Genomic DNA, 20,688 nt, shown 5'->3' with positions numbered 1-20,688 from the left:
GAACGAATTCCTGTGATAATTGGATGAGAAATGTCTATAGGATTTTTGGAGTAACACCTGTAAGTTTTACAGTAGAAATATCTAGAGAAATCAGCTTTTCCTTGAGGTATCTGAGAATATCGTACTTCTAGGAATGATTTAGGTATTGATTTGAACCATCTTTCTCCAAGCGCATAACTCTCGAAATAATTGAAATGGCTTTCTCATTATTGAATTCACTTTCGAAGTAGACGAAAAAATTTATTATTATTAGGTTATCAATGTAGTGGTACCGCGAACAAAACCGTCTCCGTTAGTTCATATATTACTCAGTGCGGTTCGTAATAATAAATTATCCGAAAAAAGAGTCTAAACACACAATTATAATTAAAAACGCCTAGATAAAACGTAGAAATAAATATCGCAGAAAAAGTACCTTTTGATCGCCTCCCAAGTCGAACGCTGCCTTACATCGCATCAAAGTGGAACCGATGCGCTTCCAGCGACCGTTGAATTCGGTCCTCGCGTTTCTCCTTGGCGTACAGTATCAGAATCAGCAGCAGTATGACCAGACAGATACCGCCCAGCGCAACCACACTCATCAAGATCAGCTTGCTGGGAGTAACGAACAGCTGCGCCTTCCACTTGTCCGTTTCGTCGATTGGCCACGGGACGACAATCATCTGCGAGTTGGGGATCAGTTGCGTCCAAGTGCGGGAATGATTGGACAGCCCAACGGTTAGCGAATCGACAAAGTTCGGGGTGCGACCCAAGCCGAAGGTTGTATACGGCAGGTGTAGGGAGAAGTAAGCGGACTGCGGTAACTGAGCTGATGCACCGTGCTGTGGGTCGCCATCCTGGGTGGTTGTGTTGTACTCGATACGAGGCCCGGGAAGATTTGTGCCTGGAAGAAGAATTATGTTTAAACATGTTCTTGGATTTTCTTTGTTGAATTTGATGAACAGTGGTTCAACAAGAAGATTTACGTGGAAAGATGCATTTTAGAGCTTAAGAATGAAACTTAAGACAAAGACTTCCTTCTACAAAGTTGTTTGTATGAGTTAGACTTTTTTTTATGTTATTCAAAACCAGGCTTAGTTCGCATTTTCATAGTAATGAAAGAGGCAACTTTCTTGTAGTTTTGTAGAAATCACTTAAAAATTAACAAATTACTACGAAGAATGTCGAATGTCTTTTGTTAATTGTCTACCTTTAGGAGTATTTTGCGGTTCAAGGTGTTTTTAATATCAAAATAACTGAAATTGTGCATGTCTTCTAAGAGTTTGGCATGTCTAGTCGGCTTCAGAAGAAGCTGATTCAAGTAAGAAACGTTTTTTTATATTGCCGGGCATTGTTTACCTGGGTTATCAATGTTACCCCAAAAAGACTAAATGAAAAAATCGTTTAGTACATTTTTAAATAATAATAATGAATAAAAACTGTCATTAGCAAAAGAAAAAATATCATCAGCGAAAGGTTCCAGAACTTGTTTTAAAAATGTAAATCTTGCATTTTCATATGAAGAAGTATCGAAAAAAAAAGTTCAATGTTACCTCAAATTACGGTATCCTAATTTTGAATAACACCCAACAAAGGGCCTAACTAATTCAAAAAACTTTGTAGAAGGCAATTTCGGGGCAGGTAGTGACTGTTAAAATAAGAACCTTAGATACCTCATGTGCGAAAAAAGAGATCAGTCAGGAATCAATAGGAGACCAAACAGGAACCAAGTAAACAAAAAGGAACCTAATAGCCTTCAACAGATGAGTTTTCAACAGATACTTCAGAAACATCCGACCAGACATTTCTTTTTGGGAACTCCTCGTAACATTACGACAAGAATCCCTGCTCGTGTTACAGCATGTATTTTTTCATGATTTTCGCCCGGAATTTCATCTGAAATTAATTCACCTATTTTTCCAAAGTTTCCTTTAGATATCACTCCGAAAATTTCATACTGGTCGAAGTTCATAGTGTGATTTTTTTACAAACCTTTTGATGGTTGCAGAAAGAATTTCGTCCAATATACTTTCAAGTATGCAATGTGGAAATATTTGCCAAATACCATGCCAGAAATTACTTCAGAGATTGCGACAGGAATTTCTTCAGCAAATCCTCCAAAGATTATTTCGTAAATTTCTCAAAGAAGTCTTAATTCCTCCATGAATTCAACCATCGATTTTAATAGGATTTTTTACAAAATTCGACCCAGATCTCAATATATTTTTTTGTCAGTTGTCAGTTTTTTTTTTAATTCACTAGAACAATTCATGAAGCTTTTGTTGAAATTCCTGATAAAATCCGGCAAGGATTTCCGAAAAAAAAAAGATAAATTACTTAGATGTATATTGAAAAAATAATCAACCAAATTCCTGGATAATATCCTGCAACAATTTCTTGAAACACTTTGGACTTCACTAAAGCAATTTGTCCAGGAATGGTTGAAGGAATTAATGGAATAATTGTTGTATTATTTGTTAGTGTTAAACTTTAGCATAGAGTAATTACTCGAAAAATGTTTGGAAGGATTACTAGAGAAATTCTTATAGTAACTTCATAAGGAATCACTGGTCTTATTTATTGAGGGCATTATGGAAGAATTCCTAATAGATTTCAATAAAAAATGAATATTTTTGATGGATTTTTGAGCGATTCCTGAAAGAAACGGGATGATTTTTGCAGAGATCTCTATAAAAAAAAATCTGCAAGAATTACTGAACAGATCGGCGTAGAAACTCCTGGGGGATTCTTGTACGGCCTTTACAAATTTATTTTAACAACTTTGGAATAAACCTATGAAGATTTCATTGGAAGAAATCGTGTACAACCCGGAGTTATTGGTGGAACAACAACTTGAAAAATAACTGGAGAAAATCCTGGGATAATCTCTGGGACATTGTTTAGAGTGATTTATGTCAAAATTACTATAAGTAGTAACATAGGAGTGCTGAAAAAAATCTTGAAGAACATTTTGGAGGAATTTCTGCACCAAGTTTTAGAGAAATCTCTAGAAGTATTGTTGGAGATATCCCTGCAGGAATTCTAGAAAAAAAGTTATGGAGAAGTCACTAGAAGAACTTTCGTAGCATTTCCTCGAGAAATCCATGAAGAAATTCCTGAAGAACCTGCGGAATAGTCAATCGCCTAATAATCTCAGGGCTGGAAGCGACTGAGTGTCATAAAAATAGTACCTTTAGAATTAGGTCTCTAATAACAATATAATAGACCGAATTGAAACCAAAAATTGGTCTCATTTGTCAAATAGGAAATTAATAGAGACCATACAGGAACCTGCAAAAAAGATTCACAATACGACAAATAATTATTGTATGCATTTTCATGATTTTATTCCAGAAATATCATCAGAAACTAGTTCCTGTACACTATTACGGCTCACCCACTATTACAAGTAATTTACAGTTCAATTCAATTCAATTCAGTCTTCAAATAAATGAAGACAGATTTCCGTTAAGGACATCTTCATGAACTCAACAAATATTTTCTCCAGAGATGTTTCGACTTAATTCTGAAGTAAATTTGCTTTCAGATTTTGGTGCAGTAGTTTCTTTAAGATTTCAACTCTGAATTTCTTTAAGGATACCTTCAGGAATTACTTCTGAGATTCCTCTTAAAATTGCTTCAAGAAGTCCTCAGGAAGAGGAATTTCCTAGGGAAGTACTCAAAGATTTTTTCCAGAGGTGTCTCCGAGGAGATCTCAAGGAATATTTTTAGAAATTGCTGGAGAAATTCTTAAAACAAATTATGGAGCATTTGTAGAACTTCCTGGTAAACTATTGACAGCATTTATGACTAAAATCTCAAATTCCTGCAAGGAAGCCATTTTCTAATATATTTATTGAATTAATAATCAATCGAATCCATGGATAATATCATGTAGAATTTTCAAAAAGGATGTCTAAAGTAACATCGAACGCAAATCCGGAATAAATTTGTAAAAGAAAGATCGAAATAAAAGCTGTAGTATTTGCTGGTGCGAAATCTAACATGAAATTTGGAAAATTTTTCTAGAAATATTTGAAAGAACTAATGGCTAAAATGTTGAAAAAATCTTAGAAAATAATTTGGAGGACCTTACTGGGGAATCCCTAGTGGAATTTATTTAGCAATAAATTGAAGAGCCCTCTATAGATTTCTTGGAGTAATCCCTGGAGGAATTTTATAGCAATTCCTGAGACAAACAGTGGATGAATTTTTGAAGAAATCGATATGAAAATGACTGACAGAAAACTAACAAAAAAGGCGTAGCACCTCCGTGAGGATTTTTTTTTGTAAGAACTGTAGAAGATCTGATAGAATAACTACTGTATAGATTGATGGAAATATGTTTGAAAATGTTCTCTGGAGGAAATCTTGGAATAATAACTGGGAAAATTTTCAGAATAATTCCTGTGGAGTTGCGATGGATTTCCTAAAGCAAATTCCTTCAACTATGCCTTGAAAAGTCAAAAATTTCTGGACAAATTCGTAGAAAGTTTGTAGGAAATGTCTAGAGAAATTTTTGGAGCGTTGCCTGAATGAACTCCTAGAAATATTCGATAAGAAATCTCTGGAGGAATCAATAGAAGAATTCCTGAAGCTTTTTCTCGGGGAATCCGAAATTCTGGGAGAATAATCACGTAAGAGTCTCTGAGGGTTCCTCTGGAGCCGTTAGGATTATGCACCATGATTCACAGCAAGAAGAAAGAGGAATATAATGGCCAATGTTTCCTATTGTCCTTTAATAGTATGATGCATCGCAAGGATACATTCCCTCATTTGAATTTCATCTTTTTGAAGTTCAAGACAGAATCAAATGAGAGAGCTTGTACTATTGAAGTCATCATAGAATATTCAAGATTGCTGGTCAAAACTACTCCAACTGATGCACGACTGCATAACATCTCGAACTCCACATAGTTTATTCTACGTTCATACCATATCTACTATAAGTGTTTTTTTTAGTATATCTCTTTAGATTATATGAAATTTAATTGCTTAGTTTCTGATGTTCTTAGTAATTTTCTAGTGAGATCTTGATCTAACACTAAGCAGATCCCTTTGAAAATCATCGGTAAATTGCTGGCGAGATTGTTGCAGGATTTCTTTGGATAATTTAATCTCCTTGACGAATTCTTAAAGGATTTATGCTGGTGGATTCCCCTTGCGGGATCTTTGATAAAATTTTCAGCGACAGTTTAGCAAGGATTCTTGCTGTGGTTTTTAGCAGACTTCAAACAATAACATTGAGAAATTTCTTACCAGAAGCCCAGCCAAACCATTGTAAACCTCTGGCAAATTCTTGGCGAATTGTAAGATACTTGCGTAGTCTAAGCACCAAAGTGACAAATATATTTAAGAATTTCAACTCATATCCTCTAATTAAAAATTTCAGATCTTGCGAGATATACGACACATTATTTGAAGAGCTGGAATTACGTTTAATAATAGTAATATATTGTAAGTTTAATAAAAGGAAGTTGTATCTTTCATGAATTATTAACAACAGAAAAAAATAAAAATATATAGGTTTTGTCTCAAATTCCAAATATGTATTCCGAACGCTTATATTTGAACAGCAATTCTTCAAGAAACTCATTCAATTTTCTCTACAGAATGATCAATTCCTTTACATCACAAGCTGCTGCTATTTGGAATAGGTATGTAGTTCAGGGACGAAAAGCAAGTGGACTGTATTTTAAGAATTTTATTCAGCAAAACGAAACACGTCTAAACACGACGGAATTTTTACTTTTTTTTTCCTTCTTTCCTTTCTCCTTCCTACTTCCGTTCGCATCGCGCCAAATCTACACAAACCCTCGCTTTCTTTCTACACCTCCTGTCGTCTGCGCCGGTAGCACACAGAGAAAAATAAAACATTTGATTCTGTTTTACACTCTAAAAAAAAATGATTCAAAAACCGAACATTGAATAATAAATCTTACAACTTTTAGTGTAACATACTCCCCCGGGTGAGGCGAAGGTCTCACTTCTCCTTGGGCTCTGCTTGATCAGTGCAGTCATCGATGGGAAGCACAGCGATCTGGGTCGTCGGTCGCTTGTAGATGCTGTTGCTAGTGCGGATCGTAACCACACGTACCACTCCGTCCTTACCTGGATGCGTTTCAACAATGCGACCCAACTTCCAGGTCTTGGGTGGCATGTTGTCCTCCTTCAGAATTACCAGCAATCCAGTTCGCAGCAACGTAGGGTCCTTGTACCACTTGCTGCGCTTCTGAAGACTCGTCACGTACTCATTCGACCACCGTTGCCAAAAATGCTGCATTCGTTTTTGCACCAGCTGGTATCGTGACAAGCTCGTCTCCTTCAAATCATCGTACAGCGGTTCTGCTATCGCCGTCAATTCCCGTCCAACTAGGAAATGTCCTGGGCTCAGCGCTTCGTAATCCAAGGGATCATCCGTCAGCTGCACAAGAGGTCTCGAGTTCAATACACCTTCTATCTGGATCAATAAAGTGTTCAACTCTTCATATGTCAAATAGCTCTCGTTTAGTGTCTTGCACAAATGGGATTTCATGCATTTGATATTAGCTTCCCAAATACCTCCCTGGTGTGGAGCCTTGGGAGGGTTGAAGCTCCATTTGATTCCTCTGGGCTGGCAGAACTCGTTTACTTTGTCGTCAAGCACCTGAGACTGTAGCAGGTTCAACAGTTCGGAAAATTCTCGGTCTGCTCCCCGAAAATTAGTTCCGTTGTCAGAGAACAGCTCAGATGGATTTCCTCGTCGGTTAGCAAATCGATGAAGCGCTGCCAGGAAACCATCAGTCGTCAAAGAGCTCACCAGTTCGAGATGTATGGATTTGGTAGACATGCATACGAAAAGACACATGTACACCTTCACCTGGGCTCTCATTCGTCCAACCTTAATGAAGAATGGTCCTGCGAAATCAATTCCAGTCCTGGCGAAAGGTTGGGCAGCAGTCACTCGGCAGCTCGGAAGATCGCCCATATACTGCTGTACGTCTCTGGGGTTGGTCCGGAAGCAAACTACACATTTTCTTAGGACTCGATGAATAGTTCGCTTCGCGTTCACAGGCCAAAATTTCTGTCGAACCACCGCAAGAAGTCCATTCAAACCGACATGAAGATGCTCACGATGCAACGCTTCTATTCGCACCTCCGTGAAGTGGTTATTCTCCGGCAAAATCATCGGGTGCTTCTGGTCTTTCGGCAAGTCGGAGTTCCTTATGCGACCGCCAACTCGCAGAAGCCTTTCGTTGTCGTCGTACATTGGGTTCAAATTGCGCAGTTTTCCCTTCACTGATTGATTCGCTTGGATACAACTGATTTCTTCCTTATAGACCACCAGCTGGACAATGGTCACCATCGCCTTCTGTGCTTCGGTGTAGTCTTCACTATTCAGTGCACCACTTCTGCGCGTCGTCTTGTTACCCTTCAAGCGGCAGTTGTGTAAGAAACGAACCACGTACCCGAAAATATGCTGCAGCTTTCGATAACTGCTGTACTTCAGGATCACTTCGTACGGCTCAAGTTGTTTCTTCGGTATTACAGAATCACGTTCCGGTACCAAAGTCGTCACAATTTTATGGGCATATTCTCGTGGCTCCACCACACCACATTCATCGTCTTCAACAATAGGAATCACACTTGGGCCAAACCACCATTCTTCACACCGCATTAAATCCTCAGGGAATACACCACGTGACACCAAATCCGCTGGGTTGTGCTGAGTCGAAATATAGTGCCACGTGTGCCACGCAAAAAGTTTTCTTACTTTCACTACGCGGTTTTGTACGAACACTGGGGTATTTGGCTTCATTTGTTTCAACCAGTTCAACACTATTTTCGAGTCCGACCAAAGCACCACCTTTGCGGTTGTTAATGCTAAGGTTTCGCGCACTTTATCCACTTGTTCCGCTAGCAGCAACGCAGCGCATAACTCTAGCCTCGGGATCGTCATCTCATCAGGGGTTGTGTCCACCTTGATGTCTCGTTGTAGTTCTTTCATTGGGGCAACTCGTGACTTGCCACAAATCAGTCGAACTTCTGCAGCACCATCACTCTTCACGCTTCTCATATAGATGCAACATCCGTACGCCACCTTAAAAGCGTCAGCAAATCCATGCAGCTCCACAGCAACCGTATCGTCAATAGTAATCCGCCGATCGATCCGGAGGGAATTCAAACAGCAAAGCTCGGATCTGAATCGGTTCCATATACGAAATTGCTCCTTTGGAATCGCATCATCCCATCCTACGTTCTGTTGCCAGAGCTGTTGCATTACCAGTTTGGCGATGAGTACCACCGGTGCTAGTAAGCCATGAGGATCGAACAGTTTTGACATATCGGACAGCACTGACCTCTTCGTGGGAAATTCAGAGCCATCTCTAATTGGCTTCACGTGGAACAGGAATTCATCGCTGGAGGGATCCCAAAGAATGCCAAGAGTTTTTATCACTCCGTTGATCTCGCAGTCCTCGAAGTTCATCTGCTTCTCCCTGGCATCTGCTGGAATGTCCTCAAGTAACGCCTCATCATTCGCACACCATTTGTGAAGCTGGAAACCACCTCTATCCAATAGTGCGATCAAATCTCGCTGGAGCTGCCTAGCATCGCTAAGCGTGTCAGCACCAGTCATCACATCATCGACGTAAAAGCATTTCTCAACTGCCTCGCTCGCCGCTGGGAAATCTTCTTGCTCGTCTCTAGCCAACTGGACAACCGATCGTGTCGCCAGGAAAGGCGCTGCAGCTGTACCGTAAGTAACAGTATTTAACTCCAACTCCTTCATTGGCTGATTTTTATCTTCTCTCCACAGAATTCGCTGATACTTTCGATGAGCCTCGTGAACCATCACCTGCCGATACATTTTCGGGATGTCGGCGGTGAAAACGAATTTATGCAAGCGAAATCTCAATATCACATTGAAGAGTGACTCTTGCACTGTGGGCCCAATCTCCATCACATCGTTCAACGACAAATCTGAACTGCTCTTCGCCGAAGCGTCGAACACCACTCTCAGCTTGGTAGTTGAGCTGTCCGGTTTAATCACGCAGTGGTGTGGAAGATAGTAGACAGACTCAGGCCTATCGCATTCGGGATCCGTCACAACTCGGCAATGGCCAAGTGCCAGATACTCGCTGATGAAATCAATATACATTTGCTTCAACTCCGGCTGACCTTCTAAGCGACGCTCCAAGGATAAAAATCGCCGCAGAGCCTGGTTCCGGGATTCTCCGAGCTCTCCAACATTATCGCGGAATGGCAGCATTACCACGTAACGGCCATCCTTGGTTCTACTGTGCGTCTCCTGGAAACTCAATTCACATTTATCGTCTGGCTTAGGCGACGCATCACCTCCAAACTCGTCGATTGTCCAAAACCGCCGCAGCAGTTGGCACAGTTGCTCGTCGGTTTCCCCCGATGTTCCAGCTTGACACACCTTCACGGTTCCGATCACCGCAGAGTCGGACACCGGTCCAGAAACGAGCCATCCAAGCTGACTCTCCTGCAACAATGGTAGATTCGGGGCCAATTTGATCTTACCTTTTTGCAGCACTTCGAAAAACAGCTCCGCACCGAGTAGCATGTCAATGCGACCTGGTTCGTAGAAATGCGGATCTGCTAGTTCCACCGACTTGGGAATCTGCCAGCTGTGTGGGTCGATCTTAGAAGCCGGCAATGCACCGGTCACTCGGGGCACAACTAGATAATCCAACGATGATTGGAAACCAGTTGTTCTTGATGCCACTCTAGCGTTCACTCTGTACTTCACAACAGTCTTCATCCCATTCACTCCATCGATTGGGATGTTGGCACCCTCCTTTCGCAGTCGCAACAATTCCGCCATTCTGGTTGACATGAAGTTTGCCATCGCTCCGGAATCCAGCAGCACACGGCACTTATGCGCTACTTCGTTGGAATCATACACCATCACGATAGCTGTCGCCAACAAAATCTGCTTCGGCTGCATTGGCTCGATTGGAATCGTGCACTTTGCTGCTGTCAGTGGATGTGAGGAACTCGTTGCTTGCTCTGCCGCAGGTGGCTGAGGGAATTCAACTGCAACAGGCTTCTTCTCTTCCGGATGCATAAGTGCATGATGTTTCTTCGAGCAAGTTGGACACGTTTTACCGTTCTTGCAGGCTACCGTTCGATGTCCTCGTAGCAGGCAGCTGAAACATAATCCCAGTTGCTTCGCCTTCATATACCGCTCGTCAACATTCAACCTTTTGAACGCTCCACATGCATCAATCGAATGAGCACTTCCGCACACGGGACATCCATCGATCGTCTTCGAAATCATCACAGTGTGCGTCTTACTGGTAATTATAGATGGCTGGGTCTTCATCGGCACGATCTTGCTCTTGATTGGCATGACATTTTGTTCACATCGCTCCAGAACATGGCAATGCTTTCGCAGGAATACAATCGTGTCCTTATACACAGGTAACTTACCGTGTTCACAAGATGCTTCCCAGCTTCTTCGGGTACTCGGATCCAACTTCGACGCTAGCAACGTGATAACGATAGCTTCAGACATCTTGTCCATCTTGAGCTTGTGGAACTCCAGGGACTCCACACGCTTCGTACAGTCGTCGATCAACGTTCGCAGTTCCACTGACGACTCCTTGGCCATCTGCTTCAAGTTCAGCAACCTTGTCACGTGGCCATGAATCACCATCGAGAGGTTCTCGTAACGTTCGACCAGAATTCTCCATGCACCTTCGTAGTTGTTATCGTTGAGGGTCTGCTCATCGATTGCCCCCTTCGCTTCTCCGACCAACGCCTTATCCAAATAATGGAGTTTCGTCGCCGGGGAATCCTGGGTGCACTGGTCGACAATATCGCAAAATCTCGCCTTGAACTTGTGCCAGTGCTCGTATTTGCCGTCGAATGTTGGCAATGGTGTTTGCTGCAACAACAACGATGGTGGCATTCTATACGGCACGACACTTTCTGGTACGCCACTGGATCCAGCACGATCACTGATTCCAGCACGATCACTGATTGCCACAGCATTACCTTGAAACTTCACAGCCAGCAGCTGCTTCTCTCGCTCCAACGCTGCCTCGTTCGCAATGGCCTTCTCGATGTCTTCGTAGTGCTGTATCATCTCACAGAGGGAAATTCGAACGAACTCGTACAGCTCTTCAAATTCGACGAATTTTGGCTCGAATTCTTCTCTCCTCTGTGGATCGGTGAGGTAAATACGATTCTGAAAATTGTTGTATTCATCATAAGAAGAATCGACCGTCTTCAAATACAGCTTCAAGCCATGATGCGTGAACTTTTCAGGATCCTGCTCTGCATTCAAAATGGCTGACTTTATTCGCACCACTTTTGACCTTGCAGCGTGGCAACACTGCTCCAACGCAACAACACTTTCCGCCATTTCCTTCTCTTTCTGCCGCTGTTCAGCTTCCTCCTTCTGCTCACGCACACTACGAAGCACACTGAATTCACCGGTCGGGGTTGAAAATGGCGTCGACGGAAACAGCACTTTCTTCACTTTACCAGAACGCAAAAACATTACATGCGAATAGTTCTTTTAGTTCTTCTTCTCACTACCGCACAATTTTCACGCTCTTCTTCTTTGTTGAGGCTTGACCTCCACTTTTCAAAGTTGTATTCTGCCGTCCGATTAGCAGCTCACACTTCCGGAACACGCAAGTATCCGGGAGCTTTCTTCGACCACTCAATCGGGAACAGAATTCAATTTCCGACCACGTTTATCGGAAATCACTATCCGATGCAACGCATGCAATCGGATTCACTTCGCGATTCGACCGTCGCAACCGCCGAAACTCGCGTCGATTCTTTCTCGTTCCGCGCACGAATCGAGAATCTAATCTGCTTCCATCCACTAATCCGACATCCGGCACGATCGGACCAAAATGTTCTTCGGATAGTTCAGGGACGAAAAGCAAGTGGACTGTATTTTAAGAATTTTATTCAGCAAAACGAAACACGTCTAAACACGACGGAATTTTTACTTTTTTTTTTCCTTCTTTCCTTTCTCCTTCCTACTTCCGTTCGCATCGCGCCAAATCTACACAAACCCTCGCTTTCTTTCTACACCTCCTGTCGTCTGCGCCGGTAGCACACAGAGAAAAATAAAACATTTGATTCTGTTTTACACTCTAAAAAAAAATGATTCAAAAACCGAACATTGAATAATAAATCTTTCCACTTTTAGTGTAACAGTATGCGTTATGTTCGAAATTTGATACAAAACGGAACTTGCAAAAATGTTGTGAAAAATTGAAAAATGTCTTGATTTTGAATCTCAAGGAGTTGCTCACCCTACTTCCATTCTAAAGCTCTAAATGCATCTGCCCGTGTAAATCTGCTTCCCACCGCAACTTACCGTAAGTTCTCTTCTTCCTCCCCAGAGGTGTCAGTTTCTTGGGTCCCCGTTGATTCGTCAACCCGGTCAACACGATGACCTTCACAAAGTTGGCGTCGTAGTCCAACGAATTCCGGAACGCCACCGGCCGGGTAGTGTTTCCCACCTTTTCCACGAAGATCACATCCAGAATACCATTGTTGTAGAAATCGTAGAACGAACCCATGATGGTTCCGTTGGTGAATGGGGCCAGGGCCTTCCACCGGACCACGAATGTCCTCTTCATGTGATTGCAGGCCAACTTCTCGCAGGGGACGTTTTCCAGTAGAAACGTCTGCATCTGGCCGGAGGATTTGGAAAGGGTGGCTAGGAGGTCTGGATAGCCGTCCAGGTTAAAATCGCCTCCTCGTAGGGTGATTACTTGGGTGGCCCAATTGGACCTGTCCGGAACGACGAAGCCCCATACATCGTTGTGGTCGTCTTTAAAATCGATTTGCAGATCGTGGAAGTGATTCCCGTGGTAGACCAATATGCTGGAATTCATGCAGTTTTTGTTGAAGCAAATGGGGACAATTTGAAGAAGATTTCCGTCCAGTTCCGCATCCAGAAAGATCGATTGTCCAATGTGGGCATCATAATTACCAACAGGAAAATCAAACCTCCGGTGGAAGTAGAACTCTTTCTCCGCTTCTGTTCCTTTCCATACTTCGTAACCGTTCTCAGTGGTCAGCAACAAATCTGCCGTGAAGTCTTTGTCCAGATCGATGATGGCATGTGAGTGGGGAACTTTCAGTAAGGCCCCATGCTTGCCATCCATCGAGAACGTATCCGGAGGCATCCTTTTGCCATCTTTGGGTTTCTTGAAAATCCAGAACTTCCTCTCGTTCTCCGTGTCCATTCCGAACAAATCTATGATAAAGTCCTTATCGTAGTCCAGCGCCAAAGGTTGTCCCCTCATCACAATCAGCGGTTCCTCATCCTCCTTGGTGCAGTTCATATATTCCGATCCTCCCCAGTTGATATAAACCGCTTGGTTCTCTCCTTCCCGCTGAACCGTGAACATCACGTCCATGTAAGCATCCCCATCAAAATCCCCCGGAACGACACTGGTGATGTGAAAGTTCTTGTACTCACATTTGGGACCCTCCTGGAGCAGTGGCTTATCATCGCTCCCGAACAGAATCTGGATCGTTCGGAAGTTATTCCGCAGCACAAACATATCGAACAGTTCGTCCGAATTGAAATCGCCATACGCCACCGGAATCGTGTCGGTCATCGAACCAAAAACGGTATCCGTGATGTCCACAATGTCCCCTCCATTGACGGGATGGAAGCAACTGGACAGAAAGAGCAGCAACCACGACGCAAATTGAGACACCGCCGCTAGAAATTGGAACTTCATGTTTGCTCCGCTCACGACGGTAATTGGAACTTTGACACTAATAATCAGAACCACAAGAACATGATATAACGAAATGGAATACGGTCAAATTTCTAGTATTTTGTTGAAGATTGAACTACTTTTACGTTTTTTTTTGTTATGATTCACAGTTTTTTTTTGCTCTGTTTTGCTAAAAATCAGTTTAGAGGGAAGTTGTCAAACCTGAATGAAATATTTCAATCAAACCGACTATCACGGAGAACCGAAACAACTCAAAATTAAGTCTTTTTCACTCATCTTGACAGCTAAGTGGAATGATTCAAATTTGACTCATTCCACGAACACATCGAATTGAGTGATTTTGAACTGTATGGCAATTAGTATATTTTGGATTAAAACTACCCAATACCAAGTGTTTAGAAAAAAGCTGATTTCGTTAAAAAAATTGAATGTTTTATATTTTTGATTGATTTTATTTTACTTCATTGAACAAACCAATAGTACTTTATTAAATGCAATAGAGGATAAATAACAAGTTCACTAATTTTTAATTTAATGGATGTTGTGGACTCTGTTGCCCGAATCTGCTCCTCTTTCTTCAGTGTTCGAACCATGCTCCTGTAAACCTGTGTATACAGGCAGGATATTTCGCCTCCAGGTCCATCATCGGAACTCGGGATTCTGTAACATTGGGAAATCTTGGGATTAATTACCTCATAACGTAGACTAAATCAATTTCAGTACTTACTGCTTTGTTCTCGATCCAAAATTTCGCAAAATATGTGCATCGTTGTTCATTTCAGGATGATCTGTACGTGCCAGTTTTGCGAATAATCTTGTGAATAATCTGGAATATGAATGATGTATATAAATAAAGTGCAAAATGAATAAAAATTTGAATCAAATAACTTACCTGAAGTACATTTCCATTCAATCGACGACAAAAGTAAGTGCGCCATGCACAGCTAAAATTTTCATCCAAAATCAAGTACAGGATCAGTACTTGATTTTGGATACTTTCTGAGATTGCAATGCAAAACAAAATGGCAAATTAGCAACAACAAAGACAACAACTATCAAATAACTCAAAAATAAGTAGTTGCGGAAGTACCTCAAAATTAAGTTAAAATTATTCGAAATTCAGTACCAAATTGTATCCAAATCGGTAGTGCTAGTGAAGTACTACATTTTGAGTACTTTTTATCTCGATTTTGAGTTGTCCCGTCTCTCCGTGAGACTAGCCGAAACGTTGCAAAGTAGCATTGAGCGACATGTGGAATTAGCATGGTCAAGAAATTTTATACAAAGATCTCCACTTGAAATCTCGCAGAATCTGGGATAACGCCCTAAAAACCATTGGTAACCACCAGGGTGGGTGTACTGCTGTCAACTACAAACGAAGCTCGCCTAACAATCATCTCTCGGGCGGGCCGTCCCAAACAGCATCATCTCTCACGCGGGCCGACCCAAACAGCACAGGTCGAAACGCGGGCCATGCCAGACAGCAAATGCTGATGCATTTCAACACTCAAACAGCGGGATGCCTAGCAGCGTTGTGAGCCAAACGAATACACCCTCAAAACATGAACGGTAGGCGAACCTCGTTGCGTATACCCCCCCTGGTAACCACGTGTGTAGCTCATTGTTTCTCAACAAATAAATGTATAAACATCCAAACCAATCCCACTGGCAGGTAGATAATGATCCTTTATTCTTCATAGAGTAGTTAAAAACGTAAATCCATTCAAATCCTCAGAAACAACAAGCTACACACATAGCTACCAATGGCTTTTAGGGCGAGATTATAAGTTATGCGAGTAATGATATTTCGTTTCAGCTGCGTACTGCGATCAAAGAAAAAATATTTTCTAAATATTTTCCAACACCCGAAAGACATGCACAGTGGGGATTCGCTCGTTGGGATTCCGCTACATGGATTGACTCGAACTCAATGCTAGGATGTTCGCTGGTTAAAAAAAGTCCAACTGTTGTCAGTGCAGGCAAAACCAAGAACGAACACAAACTTCGTTCAACTATCTCACGCGTCCAAAAGCTGGACTCTGGCGACCTTTTCATGTTAGTGCTCGAGCGACACAGGCTATTTCAATGCGTCGCTGGATCACCGAACTGCAAAGTGCTCGCCAGTTCAGCGACGCGATAGTTGAGCGACATTGCAGCGATTACTCGAATGCACAATAAAAAGCACTCAAATGTCGCGAAAAGATGTCAAACTGACTATGACGTCTGAGTACCGTCGCATTAAAGTCTACATAAAAATATAGAACAAATGTGTATGTATATGTGCATTTCGCGAAGCTTTAGTCTGGATCATTTTCATCAGCTGTCAGTCGTTCCAACTAACGGTTCGGATTAGCTAGTTGGAAGTCGTGTTCCAACCAGCGCTGGAAGTCGTGTTCCAATCCCCACTGTATATGTTGCATGAACGATTTTCTATGCTGTACGACAAGCATGGAAAGCAACACCTCACTCATTTCCTCTATCACTTCACTCATACATGCACACACCAGTTGATTTCGCGGTACAAAAAGATAAAAATAAATGATGGTAAGCAAAATGCGTCCCATAAATAACGGGCAATATCATTGATGATGGTTGGTAAATGGCTGGGCATGGCGTACCATTGGTACCTCGCGTACCTGAAGGAATAAAATAGACCCCTTTGTGCGGTCCTTAGCCTCTTGCCCAGCAACTCCTATCCCTACCTCCTTGCGGTACTGGCCGGGGTACGAGTAACCTTAGGGAAGATCGGGTAACCAACCCCCGGTGGGAACTTTGGTCGTATGCTGACAGGGAAGGGGGGGTTTGCTTTTGCTTTTGCTTCTGCAAACCTTGAGCGTCTGTACTCCATGTTAGGAGCGGCTCACAACAGCGTCTGTTCCCCATGTCAGGGGCGGCTGATCATCGTCCGAGTGCCAGAGAAGGACTCTAAGCTAAACTGCGCACTATGGTCCTCCGAACATTTAGGGGGAATGGTCCTCCGGAAATCTAGGGGGTTGGTGTCAGGCCCTGCAAGCCAGCCGTAAAAAAATCAAGCAACGAATAATCAACGAGAGAATACGAACCGGGACAATCGGCGAAGACCACAGCGACGTAAAGGGACTAGCGATTGGAAGCTCGGTACGTGGAACTGTAAATCTCTCAACTTCATCGGGAGCACACGCATACTCGCCGACGTGCTGAAGGACCGTGGATTCGGCATCGTAGCGTTGCAGGAAGTGTGTTGGAAGGGATCAATGGTGCGAACGTTTAGAGGTAACCATACCATCTACCAGAGCTGCGGCAACACACATGAGCTGGGAACAGCTTTTATAGTGATGGGTGATATGCAGAGGCGCGTGATCGGGTGGTGGCCGATCAATGAGAGAATGTGCAAGTTGAGGATCAAAGGCCGGTTCTTCAACTTCAGCATAATAAACGTGCACAGCCCTCACTCCGGAAGCACTGATGATGATAAAGACGCTTTTTACGCGCAGCTCGAACGCGAGTACGACAGCTGCCCAAGCCACGATGTCAAAATCATCATAGGAGATCTAAACGCTCAGGTTGGCCAGGAGGAGGAATTCAGACCGACGATTGGAAAGTTCAGCGCCCACCGGCTGACGAACGAAAACGGCCTACGACTAATTGACTTTGCCGCCTCCAAGAATATGGCCATTCGTAGCACCTACTTCCAGCACAGCCTTCCGTACCGATACACCTGGAGATCACCACAGCAGACAGAATCGCAAATCGACCACGTTCTGATTGATGGTCGGCACTTCTCCGACATTATCGACGTCAGGACCTATCGTGGCGCTAACATCGACTCTGACCACTATCTGGTGATGGTCAAACTGCGCCCAAAACTCTCCGTCGTTAACAACGTACGGTACCGACGGCCGCCCCGGTATGACCTAGAGCGGCTCAAGCAACCGGATGTCGCAGCGGCATACGCGCAGCAACTCGAGGCTGCATTACCGGAAGAGGGTGAGCTGGACGAAGCCCCTCTTGAGGACTGCTGGAGAACAGTAAAAGCAGCCATCAACGATGCAGCTGAGAGCAACGTCGGGTACGTGGGACGGAGTCGACGGAACGATTGGTTCGACGAGGAGTGCCAGGAGGTTTTGAAGGAGAAGAATGCAGCGCGGGCGGTCATGCTGCAGCAAGGAACCCGGCAGAACGTGTAACGCTATAAACGGAAACGGCAACAGCAGACCCGCCTCTTTCGGGAGAAAAAACGCCGCCTGGAGGAGACGGAGTGCAAGGAGATGGAACAGCTGTGCCGGTCTCAGGAAACGCGTAGGTTCTATCAGAAGCTCAACGCATCCCGCAACGGCTTCGTGCCGCGAGCCGAGATGTGCAGGGATAAGGATGGGAGCATTCTGACGGACGAGCGTGAGGTGATCGAAAGGTGGAAGCAGCACTTCGACGAGCACCTGAATGGTGCTGAGAGCACAGGCAATGAAGGACGGGACAACGGAGGAAATGCCTTCGTCAGTACTGCGGAAGATGGAAACCAACCAGCCCCCACTTTGAGGGAGGTTAAGGATGCCATTCACCAGCTCAAGAACAATAAAGCTGCTGGTAAGGATGGTATCGGAGCTGAACTCATAAAAATGGGTCCGGAAAGGCTGGCCATTTGTCTGCACCGGCTGATAGGCACAATCTGGGAAACAGAACAGCTACCGGAGGAGTGGAAGGAAGGGGTAATCTGCCCCATCTACAAGAAAGGCGACAAGTTAGATTGTGAGAACTTTCGAGCGATCACCATTCTAAATGCGGCCTACAAAGTATTATCCCAGATCATCTTCCGTCGTCTGTCACCCGTAGTAAACGAGTTCGTGGGAAGTTATCAAGCCGGCTTCGTTGACGGCCGATCGACAACGGACCAGATCTTTACTGTACGGCAAATCCTCCAAAAATGTCGTGAATACCAGGTCCCAACGCATCACCTTTTCATCGATTTCAAGGCGGCATACGACAGTATCGACCGCGTAGAGCTATGGAAAATCATGGACGAGAACAGCTTTCCCGGGAAGCTCACGAGACTGATAAGAGCGACGATGGAAGGTGTGCAAAATTGTGTGAAGGTTTCAGGCGAACACTCCAGTTCGTTTGGATCCCACCGGGGACTACGACAAGGTGATGGACTTTCGTGCCTGTTGTTCAATATTGCGCTAGAAGGTGTTATGCGGAGAGCCGGGCTTAACAGCCGGGGTACGATTTTTACGAGATCCAGTCAATTTGTTTGCTTCGCGGATGATATGGACATCGTCGGCCGAACATTTGAAAAGGTGGCAGACCTGTACACCCGCCTGAAACGCGAGGCAGCGAAAGTTGGACTGGTGGTGAATGCGGCCAAGACAAAGTACATGCTAGCTGGTGGGGCCGAGCGCGACAGAGCTCGCCTAGGTAGCAGTGTTACGATAGACGGGGATACGTTCGAGGTGGTCGACGAGTTCGTCTACCTTGGATCCTTGCTGACGGCTGACAATAACGTTAGCCGTGAAATACGGAGGCGCATCATCAGTGGAAGTCGGGCCTACTATGGCCTCCAGAAGAAGCTGCGGTCAAAAAAGATTCACGCCCGCACCAAATGTACCATGTACAAAACGCTCATAAGGCCGGTAGTCCTCTACGGGCATGAAACGTGGACGATGCTCGAGGAGGACCTGCAAGCACTTGGAGTCTTCGAACGTCGGGTGCTTAGGACGATCTTCGGCGGTGTGCAGGAGAACGGTGTGTGGCGGCGAAGGATGAACCACGAGCTCGCCCAACTCTACGGCGAACCCAGTATCCAGAAGGTGGCCAAAGCTGGAAGGATACGATGGGCAGGGCATGTTGCAAGAATGCCGGACAGCAACCCTGCAAAGATGGTGTTCGCTTCGGATCCGGTTGGTACAAGAAGGCGTGGAGCGCAGCGAGCTAGGTGGGCGGATCAAGTGCGTATCGATTTGGCGAGCGTGGGGCAGAACCGAGGATGGAGAGATGCGGCCACGAACCGAGTATTGTGGCGTGAAATTGTTGATTCAGTGTTATCTTTGTAGATGTTAACTAAATAAATGAAATGAAATCATTGATGATGCAAATTCCTCGATATTACTCAGGAAGCGCACCACTTATGCGTAGTGTTGTGGAGCAACGGAATAGCAGGTGCATTTTGGCCCAATTTCCCCATCTGCTTTCCGACACGGCTCGTCTCCATCACGAGCAATAGATGACAGACGCCGAAGAACAACAGCATCACATTAGAACGCCATCGACTGCAACAGCAGCAAGATGCTGCCCGCGCGCGCTCTCCGCAGTACATTTTAATATGTGGCGACGAGGTTTTTAGTAGTTCGGTCGTGAAAATGTACGTATACACGACCGGCTCAGCAGATCCTACGCGGGACGAAAAATGCAGCATCATCTTCATTCGCACAACCATAATTTGGCTGGAGTCGCACACCAACCACGGTGTCCTCCAACAGCAGGTTCCCAGAAGATGACCCTTCGTCCCCATCGTGAAGCACCATCGTCCAATCTCGCAACCCAGTGGAAGTCCGAACGCACGGCCAGCGTCCTTCCACATAAGGCGATTCGATTCAGATGATGGCTATTCTCTCCTTCATCATCGACAAACGGATTTCGTGATTCCATTCAGAAGTCGTACATCACCATGCCATGTCCTTCTACGGTAACACGATTCGTTCCTGAGGTCGTTTACATCACGCATTTCCATCGCCATCATTCGGATTATGTGATAAATCTGGAGTCCGACGCCATACACAGCATCCTTCTGTTACTAATCATCATCAATCCAAAAGATGGCCACTAACAATGCAAGCAAACGCGCCAACATCATCGGATCACGCAACCCAGCAGAAGCCAGATGTCAATCAGTCCAACATCATTCTGCGTCAGTTCGGTTTCGATCACGGAGGTGTATCTACAGCGTCATCGGATGCATCCTGTCTGGTTTTCAGCAGCAATCGACAGTATTTGTCCCAGGCAGACG

General features: G+C 44.2%; 1 protein-coding gene across 1 annotated transcript; it reads right to left on the bottom strand.

Moving 5' to 3' along the window:
• Nucleotides 1–227: 227 nt before the first annotated feature.
• On the bottom strand, nucleotides 228–13,911 carry LOC5567891 (T-cell immunomodulatory protein). The gene is made up of 2 exons (XM_001651879.2): nucleotides 12,329–13,911; nucleotides 228–883 (listed from the first exon to the last, which is right to left on the bottom strand). The coding sequence occupies exons 1-2, from the start codon at nucleotides 13,707–13,709 to the stop codon at nucleotides 447–449; spliced, it is 1,818 nt and encodes a 605-aa protein (XP_001651929.1). The 5' UTR covers nucleotides 13,710–13,911; the 3' UTR covers nucleotides 228–446.
• Between the last annotated feature and the right edge of the window lie 6,777 nt (nucleotides 13,912–20,688).

The sequence above is a fragment of the Aedes aegypti genome, chromosome 3, assembly GCF_002204515.2.
Source record: "Aedes aegypti strain LVP_AGWG chromosome 3, AaegL5.0 Primary Assembly, whole genome shotgun sequence".
NCBI classification, from domain to species: Eukaryota; Metazoa; Arthropoda; class Insecta; order Diptera; family Culicidae; genus Aedes; species Aedes aegypti.
This window is presented reverse-complemented; position numbering and strand designations above follow the sequence as displayed.